Source organism: Lactuca virosa, chromosome 9 (assembly GCF_052849685.1).
Source record: "Lactuca virosa cultivar CGN04683 chromosome 9, Lactuca_virosa_CGN04683_v6, whole genome shotgun sequence".
NCBI classification, from domain to species: Eukaryota; Viridiplantae; Streptophyta; class Magnoliopsida; order Asterales; family Asteraceae; genus Lactuca; species Lactuca virosa.
Window position 1 is genome coordinate 149,659,831 of NC_136434.1, and position 14,356 is coordinate 149,674,186.

Genomic DNA, 14,356 nt, shown 5'->3' on the forward strand with positions numbered 1-14,356 from the left:
AATCAATGAACAACTCAACATCTATTAAATTCTTAGGTTGGCTGACATTTTACAACCAGACAATGGATATTGGAGCGAAAATGGCATGTTCATGGATTGGGGTATCATTCTAGAACCAAGCACGAAGTATCGAGGAGGCAACAATTGTACACTATGATGGAGTAATGAAACCATAGTTAGATATTGGCTTTGAAAAATATAAAATCTATTGGAGGAAACATTTCAAATACGATCACCCATATCTGCAACCGTGCAACATAGAATAGCTTCATATATTTCATATTGTAATTCACTTGTAATTTACATGTGAATTACATGTGAATCACATGTAATTCATATGTGATTCACTTGTAATTTACAAGTAAATTACATGTGATTCATATGTGAATTACTTGTAATTCATATGTGATTCATTTGTGATTTACATGTGATTTACACGCAAATCACAAATGAATTAGAAGTGAATCACATATGAATTACATGTGATTCACATATGATTTTTTTTATCTTCTTGTAGATTTGGAAGAATTTGTGGAGAATATGGAAGAGGTGAAAAGTGATAAATTGAAGAAAATATGCAAATCTTGACACGAAGACATGAAAATGCTTTGAAATTTTGTAGGATTTTTTGTTTTTATATTTTATTTTATATCGAATAAAATATTTGTACTATTGTGTTTATAGATTAGTAAATAAAAATGAGTTTTTTTATGATTTACTTACGAATCTTATAGTATAAGAAATACGCATATATGCAATTGAAAAAAATATGCATATATGAACTTAAAACGTTGTTTTTTTTGGTTTAAAAAAATATAGTTTTTTTTTTATTTTTTTTAAATATTACAGTTTTTTTTAAAATATTAATGATTTTTAGAAATTTACTGTTTTTAAAAAATTTGCAGTTGAAAAAAAAACACAATTTTTTAAAAAAATTTCATATTTTCTAAAATATTTAAAAAATCTGCACTATTATAAAAAATCGAAAATTATTATTTAAAAAAAATCCAAAATTTTGATTTTTTATGTTAATTTTTAGATATTTTTATTAATATTTCCAACAACACAAAAAATTAAACATTAAATGAGACTGGGAAGATGATGATCATACCCTTAGTTAATTTTGATCTAACACTCCACCTTTAGTTCTCCGGTTCTTGGGAAACTATGAATTCTCAATGGATCTCATTCATATATATATATATATATATATATATATATATATATATATATATATATATATATATGTTTCTAGCAATTATGTTTGATGTAACACTCCACCTTTAGTTCTCCGGTTCTTGGGAAACTATGAATTCTCAATGGATCTCATTTATATATATATATATATATATATATATATATATATATATATATATATATATATATATATATATATATATAGAGAGAGAGAGAGAGCTAGGTTCAAATGTTTCTAGCAATTATTGTGTGCATGTATGGACCAATAAGAATTTAAGAATAATTTAATCATTAATTAAAGTAATAAGGGTACATTAGTAATATTACACATGTGCATTAATTAATATCCAAAATTAACAATTGATGGTTTTTATTTACCTATTAAAACCCTACCCCACTAAACCCTTCAATCATAATAAAAAAAACAATCGACTCTCTTCATCACCCGTCTTCCTCCAGCCGCCGCCATCAGCACCTTAACAACCCCACCCCCTCATCGGTATTTTCTGATCATCAGCATCACCTACTGTTCCCTTGGCCATGACCAATAGATATCGAAATGAGAAGTGAGAATAGATTGCTTTCCTAAACTTCATTTTCACTCGATTTTGTTTTCTTCGATCGCAGTAAGTAAGTTGAAGTGTAACTCTAAAGCACCCTGCTTTCGCACCTTCAATTTAAGGCCTGATCCACAGGTTTTTTCATCCTCACTTATTCACTTTGCTGGTGTATCTGCCTATCTGTGTATGCGTATGTATAATCTTGTTTTCTTTTTGGTGGTGGTGTAGGGAGGTCTCAATTGGTTTTGGAAATGGTATCGGTGGTTGAAAGCCCTTTGTCAAACGTCATAATTGTGGCAGAGGAGGGTGATTCCAAGTGGTATTCGAATCCGATAGACTCGGTGTTGTTCGCGGGTATTTCATTGGTGTTCGGAATCGCATTGAGGCATCTACTTAGAGGAACTAGAGTTCCTTATACAGCTGCTCTGCTCGTTTTTGGCATCGCCATGGGATCACTAGGTTTGTGCAATTTTGTAAGTTACGTGATCCTCATGTTTGTTTGATTACATTCCGTGGAAGAAATTAATTGGTATTCGGTGTTATTACCAATTTCTGCATAATATATTTAGTGATAAAATCAAATTTAATTTATCGCAGATAACATGTTCCCCTCCTTGTAGATTTTTAGAAAAAAAAGATAATTTGTTTTTAATGACAGAGTACAAAAAGAAGTGTGTATTAAACAATTTATTGAGTTTAGCGTTAGGAAACAAGCATGAATGTGAACTATGTACTTTCACCATTGTATCAATGGCAATCCATTAACTGAAACCTAAATGAGAAAGAAGATACTCCAACCAATACCAGACATCCAAAATTAGAAATATTTGCAACTTCTGTGAGATTGAAAGAGTACCATTTGATAAGAAAAAGCATGGTACTTGGTAGTACTCATATGTGATTGCTTTCTCCTTAGCCTGACCTTTCGATTGATTTAATTTCCTTTTAGTAGTCTAGCATTGTGTTCTTTCCTAAGTCAGAAAATTTAAATTTTGTAGAATATGGAACAAACCATGGGTTAGGAAAAGTTGGTGATGGAATCAGGATGTGTAAGTTGAATAAACTTCTTTTGAAATATTGCACATAGTTGCTCTCTATTCTTGCTTTATAAGTCACATATATGGTTTACATGCAGGGGTAAATATTGATCCTAATCTTTTGTTAGCTGTTTTTCTCCCTTCTCTTCTTTTTGAAAGTTCATTTTCAATGGATGTGCACCTAATTAAGGTTGATTTTAATCTTTTATACTTCATTTGATGCTATATAACATAGTTGTTATCATGTTATGTCATAAAAAAAATGCTATTTTCATATCTTTGCAAAAATGCATGGTAGATATGATAATTCTTGTTGGGCCTGGGGTTCTAATGTCAACATTCTTGATTGGGTATTATTTTGCGGTTCAATTTGTGATTTTGAATTCCGATTTCTATTGTCCCTCGTTATTGTGTATTTGGAATCTAAAATTATATTAGCAGTAAATACGATACTTTTGTATGTATTCTATGTATTTTGTCAGAATATATTCTGCCAGAATAAAATCTATGTATTCTGCCAGAATATATTCTATGTATTCTCTCATATTTTATGTATTCTACCAGAATATATAAAGTGATAATTAATTGCAAGTAACATGTTTTTAACCATTATTAGTTTTTGTTGTATTTGTGATAGGAATGGCTGGAAGAATGCGTTGAAAACCTAATAGGAATAACTTGAAGAATGAATAAAGTTTGATCATACTCACATTTTAATAATGTTATTTTTTTAGAATTTTATTCATTTTTGTTGATATTCTTTTAGAATATGTATAATTATATTAAAATGTATAAGACTTTTAGTCTGTAAGAATATGTATGAATTTGTATTTAAGTTCGGATGTATAAGAATATATTTGAATGTTATTTTTCAACCTTGGATTCAAGAATTTTGTTACAAATTACGTTAGAATTAAAATTCAATTAATAAAAAAATGCAGATTTTTAAAATTGGGAGAATTAATTATCCCTAAAAATCCGAAAATTTCCTTTTATAATTGTAGTTAATTGTCCAAAATACCATTTTGCTAAAATTTGTGTGATTATATGGTACATGCTATCCCATTGTAAAATCATACACTCTCATATCATGTCCATTGATTAATTCCATCCGTTAGTCCAAATCTGTACATTCTGGCACACAATAGTTAGTAAAAACAAAATAACCTAAGCATATATATATATATATATATATATATATATATATATATATATATATATATATATATATATATATATATAGGAGGGTTCAATTGAGAAAAAAAAGGTTGAGAATGGGGGAATCATTCTCAGCCAATCATTTATTTTTGCCGCAAAAGCCTCCAACGTACCGGCGGAAATGGGAAAGGAATGCACATGTGTTTTCCACCAAAACATGTTTCCTTAAACTATGATAAGCATTACCTTAATATATACAAAAACATAGTTTTTTCGTTTTTTTTTTAATTTTTAAGAAGCTATTTTTATCGAAAAATGATTTTAAATATACCAAAATTCATGATTTTTTATTCTCTACAAATAGACATCCATATTGATATAGTTTTTAAGATAAAATAAAAAATTTATTTTTTTTATATTTTCAGCTATCGTTATTCATAAGTGAATAAAAATGAATCTGATTTTTACTACAGTACATTCGTTATTCACTTATGAATAAAAACTATGATTAATTTTTTTTACAATTTAAGTATCATTCATATATGAATATAGCATATACTAAACATAGTATATTCATATTTAAATATTAGACGATGCATTCACTTGTGAATATTACATAGTATATTCACTTGTGAATGTTAGATGGTATATTCACTTATGAATATTAGATGATATTTTCATATGTGAATATTATATAGTATTACATGGTATATCATATGAGAATAGTACATAGTATATTCACTTGTGAATATTAGATCGTATATTCACTTATGAATAATAGTTGGTATATTCATATGTGAATATTGCACAGTATATTCATATATGAATATTACAAGGTGTTTTCAGAAATATATATAATTTTTATATGTTATTCACATATGAATAACATACAGACTTGCATATTTGTTTTGTGTTTTAATAATCACATATTGATTCAGGTGAGAAAACATATTCATATGTGAATATAACGTGGTAATTTAGTTTATGCATTTCAACAAACAGTTGGAGTGCATACAAGTTAACTTTTTTAAAAATGTGATAAATATGATACTTTGACTATTTAAATCTTACAAAATAGTAGATTGGTAGAGAAATATATGAAAATTTTCAAACAAAAAATGATTTGATCTTTTTCTAACCTTAATTTCGATGTTTTATTTGATGAACGATGTTGAATGAATGATACGAATTGAATTTTTTGTTGATTATCGATGATGTTGTTCTAATGATGCTGGGAGTATAATTAATCGTAGATGTTGAAGATATGTTCGTATTCAAGCAGAATTGAAGGTTGGATTGAAAGAGCAAAAAACGAATAAATTTCAACTGTTATCTAATTCTCTACACTTACGTATTTGTGATTGAAGGCTATTATATCATATTTACAAGTTTGCCACCGTGTCCTTTATGTTTAGAGGCTAATTAAATGAGTGGCTGAGAATGATTCCCCCATTCTCAACCTTTTTTATTTTCTCAATTGAACCCACCTCTATATATATATATATATATATATATATATATATATATATATATATATATATATATATATATATAGAGAGAGAGAGAGAGAGAGAGAGAGAGGTAATTTAATCTTTTAATAAAAAAAGAAGAACGAAATTGAATGCCTCCAACCCCACCTAGGAATAATGGTATCAATGGATTTGGAGTTTTATGAATTTCTATGGAATTTGTCAACCAAACACCCAATGAAATGGACTCTCGACTTCCACTTCCTTTAGAATCCATGAAACACACTCCATGTTGAGGAAGATCCCGGAAAACACTTCAACGATCAATTAGTTATATATATATATATATATATATATATATATATATATATATATATATATAAGGCTAGGTTATAATGTGGATGTAGGGATAAATGTGGACCAAAAGTTTATAATACATATTCTAATAGAATATATATTCTGATTCAATACATATTACATATTCTGATTGAATGAACATTTTGAATAATAACAAATTTTTGAACCATGAGTTGAAGAATAACAACTTTCCTAAAGAATAATCATCAATTATTAATATTATTGAAGAATCTAAGGTCCAAAAATAAACAAAAAACAAATTTTACTGTCACATTCTATAAAAATACAATGTTATTTTTTGAATTTTTGTCACATTCTATTAGAAGTCACATTCTATAAAAATACAATGTTATTTTTTGAATTTTTGTCACATTCTATTAGAAGACAAGCTTTATATTGAGTCGTTCTTGAAAAAATCTTCATTCTAAAAGAATACAATGTCATTCATGAAATAATCTTAATTCTCTTTCTTCCTTCATGTTGTTATATTTTGTCATTTTGGTGTGGTGAAATCTCAATTGTTATGAAATTGTCTCTTAATTTACATCCACCATTGTTGTTCTAAACAACTTTGCTACATTCTAAGTGGTCCTGAAACAAAACACATACAAATATAAGAAATCATTTCAGAAAATATGACTACAAGAATACATTCATTTCAGAAACATTTGGAAGAATAGATTACATTGACTTTGCCATAACACATTTCTCTTTGACATTTCATCAAACACTTTGAGGACACTGCCTAAATCTTCACATTTTCTATAAATATGGCAGAAAAAATCCAATTCAGAAGCATTAAAATCAAATTCACAATAAGATGCTCCAACATCATTTTAAAAATCAAATATTAAAAGTTGAAACAGTAACAATTAGTAAGTCACATAGAAAGAAAGAAGAAAATAGGTGAGATTTAAAGAACTTACATAATGAATCAAAATTGATTAGTTATAATAAAAAACAAATGAAGACAAACAATAATGAATCAAGGTCTCCATTCATTTGGAATTTATGAGAGCAACAGGGGAAATCAAAACAATTTAAGTAACGCCACTGTCGTTTGATTGAGATGACATTTTGTCAAACACTTGGTAGGCTTGTTTTAGTATAGTTGCAAATAAAAAGAGTTGTCAGTAGTAATGTTTAGTCCACAGTGTCTGTACTAATGTTCATTCAAAACAACGAAGTCAAAACCATGTGAGATTCACAAATCACAACTTAACATAAAAATCGAATTCACATACTCAATCAGAATCATAAATCAATTTTGACTCCAAGTGAATAAGTCTTGATTTTTCAAAGATCAAACTTCCAACGAATCAGAAAATAAGGTAGAAGAAATCGATTAACTTGAATAAGAAATATAACAAACCGTTGGGCGTCTTAAGAAATAGAATTCATTTGAATTCTTTGCTACTGGTGGTGGTGTTTTGATTATCGTTCTCTTCCTCGGTCCTGTCAAATTTGTCGATTGTAGTTGGGTCATGGTCGACATCTGCAATAAATCTCAGCCGATGGGGACGAAGGTCGATGGAAGTAGGAGGTATACGATTTTTTGGGTGTCGATGGAAGAGGTAGGGTTTTAAATAAAGTAATCTGCCTAAATTAAAGGTATTTAGGTAGATGATTTAATTAATTATTTATTAAAATTAAATAATACTTGACCCATATTAATCCCTACACCCACACAATATTTGTTCATCCACATTTGAACCTACCTATATATATATGTATATATATATATATATATATATATATATATATATATATATATATATATATATATATATATATATATGGGGATAGGGAATATACATTATAGTCCCACCTAAGCTTAGGTACTAAACCTCTAAAATATGTCGTTTTAACATGCTAAATATGCCCGGTTTGGTTTCACTTGGTAAATATCATTTTCCATAACATTTCTTTCTTTCATTATCGTTTTATCATCTCTGTTTTCTTTCTTCAATTATCGTTTATTACTTCACCAAAGTGAACATTACTAAACCCTAAACCTAAACCCTAAACCCTATATTTAAACCCTAAACCCTAAACCTAAACCCTAAACCCTAAATCTAAACCCTAAACCCTAAATCTTAAACCCTAAACCCTAACCCTAAACCTTAAATCTAAACCCTAAACCCTAAATCTAAACCCTAAACCCTAAACCCTAAACCCTATTGTGTCGATCTTGAATTTACATCTTGAAGTATTAATCGTGAATCCATTAACCGTAATCTTTATATAGTAAAACAATGTATTTTCAAGAGGTTTAGTACCTAAGCTTAGGTGAGGCTGTAATGTATATTCCCTTTTTCCCTATATATATATATATATATATATATATATATATATATATATATATATATATATATATATATATATTCGTGAGAAAGTAGATTATGGTATGAAAACAACAATAGGCGGCGTAGGTCCACATAAGGTGTTTATCCCACATTCACATTGCGGTTACGAACACGTTTTTATCCTATATTCATGTTGGTAAGTAGAGAATGTTTTGTTTGTATATGGGGTTCCAAACTCAATAATACATATATGGATATATAATAATCGAAAGAGACAGCCAGTTGCTCTTAGCTTTTATTTCCTTTTGACATAGTAAACTTAGCACAAACAAAACTGAATGCATTAAGATGGAGTTAATAGAAAAAATAAAAAATAAAGGAACAAGGTTTTTTCTATTGAGTAGTAGTTTTTTTAAAAATTAATCGTTGTTTTCTTTTGTTCCAATTTCTCAGGCAATCCAACAATTTCTCAAAAAAAAAAAAAAATGTACACATCATTTATCGCAACAACACTTGTTGGAAATAATAGAAATAGGGCCTTAATATAAATGATATCTAAGGAGGCTTGAACCAAAGTAGTGAAATTTCCTTTATTTATACTTGTTTATTAAGAACAACAGAACTTATTCATTAGGTGAGTGGGTGCACTGCTGGTACATTTGAGGTAAACAAACAAATCGGCACCAAAAGAAATCACAAACACAAAATAATTAAACATCAAAACCAAAACAGATTGTGCAAATGGCTGGTGTTAATATCTGGCAACATACTGCAGGTAGTGAAATCATGAATTCGATAGTCATTGGTCTTTATTGAAAGTTAACCTTAGAAGCTCCTTGGTGTATGGTAGAGTTATAGCACAAACGCCTCCTTTAAGTCGAATTCTTTGGAAGATGAGAGCAGAGGTGCCTGAAAGTTTAGCAACATATGAGTACCTCATTCTAAGCAAGTATATATAATCAATAAACATTTAGTTACATAGAAAAGAAGATGATAACATTTGGCATATATTGGAATGAGAGCATGTAAATTAATAGGACAAAAAAACAACGTTTTTAATTATCCCACTCCAAAAGGTGGAACAAGGATGCTCCCCTTCTAAAAAACTAGACCTAGAAAGATTGTGTAGACTCATCCCGTCTAGTCCATTGCTTAAACTATAAGCAACTTCCTGCTTGATTTCGTCTTGTGATTGAAAGGTAAATTTTCAGGAACATTCTGTCTCATAAAAAAATCAACGTTCTTATGGTTCAAGATAAAAGTACTTGCTTGTCATTATTAGTCACCAACATGATTTTGGTTCAATAGATTGATTCCCTATGTTTTTTCATGACATTCTGAACTACGTACCTAACAGTTAAACACATCAACAAAATCTACGTGACTTGTAAAAATTGCAGTTATTATGACAGATTCGAATGCTTTTCTAATCAAATGATCTAGTCACAATCACCAGATTGTAATTGATAACAGGAAGCATAAGTTATACAGAAAACAAAATACTGCCTCCGTTCCACCAAAAAACAAAGTTTAACTTTTGAATGTAAATCGAGCTATTTTCCAACTTCAAAATTAACAAACTTAATATCTTGGTGTAAAATCTCGATAACCACGTAAAAGTATTGTAGAAAAATGTGGTATTAAATCTAAGTTTAGGGTCTAATTCGTAAATAAGTCCTTAGTTCGATCAGGGGTCATTACTGTAAATATGGGAAAGTAAAAAATGACTTTGACCATGTTTTAGAAGTAGGCGTACAGGAGGTTATTTTCATTTCCAAATTTTTACATTCATTTTCTCTCACTGTTGCTATACTTTCATCACAAGAGCAAAAGAAACCATTGTTGTGTAAAGGTCGTCAGCTACCATGTAAAGGATTGAGATTCCGATGCCTAATTCATTGATACTCATCTGAATAAATACAAGAGGTACAGAGGCATTACACAGAAAAGTCTAACTAACAAATCAGCTAAGGAATAGATAATACACAATAAATATATAGATACAATACATAAATCCGAAATATATATTTCGGCTAATATGTTGTTCATCATTATCTTTGTTATTTTCTTTCTACTTTCTACACATTAACACATTGGTGATTTAATTTGCTTCTGTTTGCATTATAACAGAAACAATTTTTAAAGATAGAAGATCCAAAAAATTTCGGATTTGGAACAAAAAAACAACTGTCGTTGAATCTCTAAAATTTATAAGCAAAGTTTGGGACATCAGTACGTAGGTCATAAAAGTCAATAATCGAATCTAACCTGTACTCTTTCGCGGTGAAATAGTCCACGGAGACTGAAACATTTTTTCTTGGCTGCTAATATCTCATTTTGCATTGAAGCCAAGAGACTAGCATAAGTAGCTTTTGAGTCCTCCAAAAGTGCTTTCCGAAAAGTGTATGTCATAGCACCTTCCATTTGCTTTCCTGTATCCGAGAAAGCCTGCAACAAGTTCAGAGTTTATATTTGATTAAAGTTATTAATCATGTTGCCATTAAACAAACAATTACTTTTTAGGGGTAATTACTAATCTAGCCAAATTAAGGGGGTAATTATCAATTTTTAGTCAAAAATTAGCAAATGGCCAAAAATAGCCCACGAAACCGTAGGTTTCGAGATTCGCCTACTGTTTCGTCATTTCGTCATTTCGTCTACTGTTTCGCGTTTTGTATAAATTTTTTTTTTTCATTTTTGACATTCAAAACCGTAGGTTTTTTAAAACCTACGGTTTCCTCTCAAAACCTACTATTTCCTTTTTTTAAAAAAAATAAAAAATTATACCACAACAAAATACATCCAATTCCTATTCTATTGATACCATTTAAAAAAAAAAACGAAAACAAAAACGTCCGTACGGTTTCATATGAAACCTACGGCGTACAAGTCGACACTGCACAAACAGTGCATTGGGCACTTGTACACCGTAGATTTCATATGAAACCTACGGTTTTATATTTTTTTTTTCAATTTTTTTCAAAAAATTTTTTATCCCCATAAACAAAACCTACTCCTAATCACAAACACGGTAAAATATTTAAGAAAAGTAGACAAACTGGTTATTCTTCAGGTGTTCCATTGAGAGAAAAACGTAGCCAAACAAAATAAAACAATAGAAAAATGACCTAATCTGAAATTTTTTTCATTATATACTTTGGGCTAATGGGCCACGAAAAAGTAAACAGCCCCTTGAAACAGTAGCCTATTAGGGGAAAAGAGTAGTCAACGAGCGTTGACGGTAGTCATCCTTGGTTGACTGTAGTCAATCAAAAGTTGACTACTCTTTTGTGGGCTATTTTTGGATAAGTGAGTTTTTTTGGCTATTTTTTGATAAGTAATTAAGAAAAATTGCTAGTTTTGTATTTTTCCCTACTTTTTATTCTGCATCACTTTTACACAGAAAGGTACAATGATTATTTATATTCGTTAAGTCTGTTCATTCAATCAAGAAAAAGTCTTTGCTAGCTCATACAACACTTACTGCATACATACAGACATCATTTATCCGTTAACACTTTATCCTCCGTACAAGAATTAATGAAAAAAAAAAGAAAATAAACAAGCCCCTAATCTTGTTAGCAATATATGACTGGTTTTTTTTTTTTTTTTTTTTTTTTTTTTTTTTTTTTACTTAAGCTGTATTTGGCGCACCACAGGTAGCTGATTTATTGAGTTTTTTAAATTGTCATGTTTGGCAAACCAAAAAATAGCTTATAAGCTAGCTTTTTAAAAAGCTACTTAGACTAGATTTTTAGGAGCCTTTTCAAAAAATTTCAAATATACCCCTTCATTAATTCTAGAAACACATTTTTTTAAATGTCCTTATAATCATTTTATATCTTTCAGCTAGTTTTACCAAACGTCATATTTTATCAGCTATCTTTTCAGCTAACAACTAACTTTTCAGCTAGTACGCCAAACGTATACTTAATGCAAAAAGGACTAGATATAGAATATGAGGAAAATGAGGATTTCCCGTAAAGTCCTACTTTTCACAGATTTTTTCCTGATATTTTTCCTTTCATATTTCCAAGTATGCCGTTATATTCTCAAATATTTTCTTAGCCTTATTAATTAAGACAATACTTTATTCAAACCGTATGTATTGGAAAAAAAAACTACATGTACGGGTCCTTAATATCAAAACCGAAGTTAATTAAAAAACTAGATAATAATACCCCAAAAGGATAGAAGATAATATAAAAATAGAAAGATTAATTACTCACAGATGTATCTGCAGCAAGTTGATTATCTTCACACGCGCTGATAGAAATGGCATGTCCGCCACTAGTACCTTTATAAACACCAGATGGGGGTTTGTTATCTATCCAACGACGCCTGCTAATGAACCAAAAATGCACTTTAAAGTTCAAATATCAAGATAAACTCTCAAAAAAAAGAATAAAAGTTAAATCAGAATGTCCCTAGAACAAGGGAAGGTGATGCCCAAACTTCAACTTGATTCATTCCCACCTCCTTACCACTAAGCATGAGAGGAAACTATCATAATAGAGTAATGTGTACAAAAGTATGCTAAGGGGACGTACTCTTTTGTGCTATAGACATGTGGTAGGTCAAGTATTGTTCCACTGTGACAAGCATCTATCATGGCATGAAGTTTGACGCCTTTCTTGAGAGGTCTAACGATGGTATCATTGATTTCATTATCAATAATCATTCCTTCAGTTCTAAAATCTAGAGGACATATTGTTTCATCAAACCCATCAACCTCATCATCAAAAAAATCAGGCTGCCTTAATCCATGACCCGAAAAATAGAACACCAATGAGTCACCATGCTGGTTGTCCTTCACGAGCCACCTCAAAGCTTCTTGGATATTTCTTTTTGTTGGATGAGGGTGTGAGTCCATTTCTGCAAGTTCTTTTACTATGTCAAATATTGTAATGTTCCAATGAAAATGGTATAGAACTACCAAAGAAATGTTTTAAAACAAGCACTTTTAAGGAAATTTGCGGTTTAAAAGGGGTAAAATTAGTATATGCCAACTTTGGGTGCCCCACCAACTGGTCCCACAACCAATACCGGAGAAAATAATTCGCATTTTCCCCAAATTAAGAAAGGAAGTGATGCTCATGTTTGAACCTAAGACCTCACTTATGGATAGGGCAAACATAAAAGGTATATGTCGCAACGGGTCCACTCCAACATAGGGGAGGTAAATCACAAAGTCCTAAGAGGAAAGAGGGTGATGCCATCACCACCCATGCTTTTATCATCTGAGATCTCACTTATGGATTCTCACCTTGTAAAGGCAATCATGAAGGGAAAATGTACGAGAATTTATATATACTAATTATAGTCAAAGGATAGGAATACCTGCAAGAATGTGGATAGAGGCACTTGGAAACTTAAATCGTAGCATTAGTAATTCCCGCATTTTGATCACATCATAGTTAGTTCCTTTGAGTTTATATTTCTGCTTATCGTAAGTTACGCCACAAAGAAGTGCACGCTTCCCTTTTATTGTTTCCCAGTTTCTTATTGTGTCAAGAGTTGACTTCTCATGGCTACTCAGAGAATTAGGAATGGTGCTTCTGCGTCTGTGCAACATCTTTCTAAGGTAAACATGGAGTCCCTTCTTATCGCTGACAAACTTACCACTTTCTCGACTTAATTGTGTCTGTAAGTGTCCATCATCTGCAACAATTTCTTGACATTCTCGGCAGCAGAAACCCTGAGTCACTGCTGAAGATGACATTTACTTGAACAAAGTACAGGCTAAGTTAAATGCACTAAAGAAAACTAATCTGTAATCTAAAGGCTTAATGGTGCGACTCGAAGTAATGAATGCTTTAACGATTGTGAAACAGATGTATTTATATAACCCCTAAAGTAAAAAAGCTAGCAGCCTAGAAAGGGAACCTGATACGCAAACATATTTCACTGTTTTTTTTTTCTTTAAAAAATGAGTGGAGCATCAGATTCTGTTCAAAATATTTAATTAACATGTTTAAATAGACGATCAGGAAGTTGATAGGCACAATCAAGGGGCCTTATCAAGTGCATGCTACGATCATATAGATTAATGTCTGTGGATCCTACTGCCATTGCACTTTTTAAGATTCCTGCCGTTGTCTTTCATGCGTCTACACCAGCTGATGACATACAAACTATAGAATGATCTGGAATTGACGGAAAGTTATATCAGATACGATTCATTGTTACGAAATTCAAAACCTTGGAAAGTCTGTTTTTGGCAACTATTTCAACCGCTATTTTTTATTCTGTGAGTCCTATTGCAATAAAAC

The 14,356-nt window shown here is 30.4% G+C and overlaps 1 protein-coding gene across 2 annotated transcripts; it reads right to left on the reverse strand.

Annotated features, from left to right (window-relative positions):
* Positions 1–8,649: 8,649 nt before the first annotated feature.
* Positions 8,650–13,877, reverse strand: LOC145135878 (metacaspase-1-like). 2 transcript variants are annotated; one of them, XM_079070079.1, is made up of 5 exons: positions 13,425–13,877; positions 12,635–12,959; positions 12,314–12,425; positions 10,353–10,532; positions 8,650–8,993 (listed from the first exon to the last, which is right to left on the reverse strand). In XM_079070079.1, exons 1-5 carry the CDS (start codon positions 13,804–13,806, stop codon positions 8,937–8,939), a joined length of 1,056 nt encoding a protein of 351 aa, XP_078926205.1. In that variant the 5' UTR covers positions 13,807–13,877; the 3' UTR covers positions 8,650–8,936. The 2 variants fall into 2 exon arrangements, with proteins under 2 accessions (XP_078926205.1, XP_078926204.1); XM_079070078.1 differs by having other exon boundaries at positions 12,314–12,428.
* Between the last annotated feature and the right edge of the window lie 479 nt (positions 13,878–14,356).

Excerpts from the sequence above, each read along its gene's own strand:
- LOC145135878 (XM_079070078.1), bottom strand. The coding sequence starts at position 13,806 with ATGTCATCTTCAGCAGTGACTCAGGGTTTCTGCTGCCGAGAATGTCAA. Across the intron at positions 10,533-12,313 it reads AACTTGCTGCAGATACATCT|GCTTTCTCGGATACAGGAAA; the intron begins GTGAGTAATTAA and ends AACTTGTTGCAG. Across the intron at positions 8,994-10,352 it reads TTCACCGCGAAAGAGTACAG|GCACCTCTGCTCTCATCTTC; the intron begins GTTAGATTCGAT and ends CTAAACTTTCAG.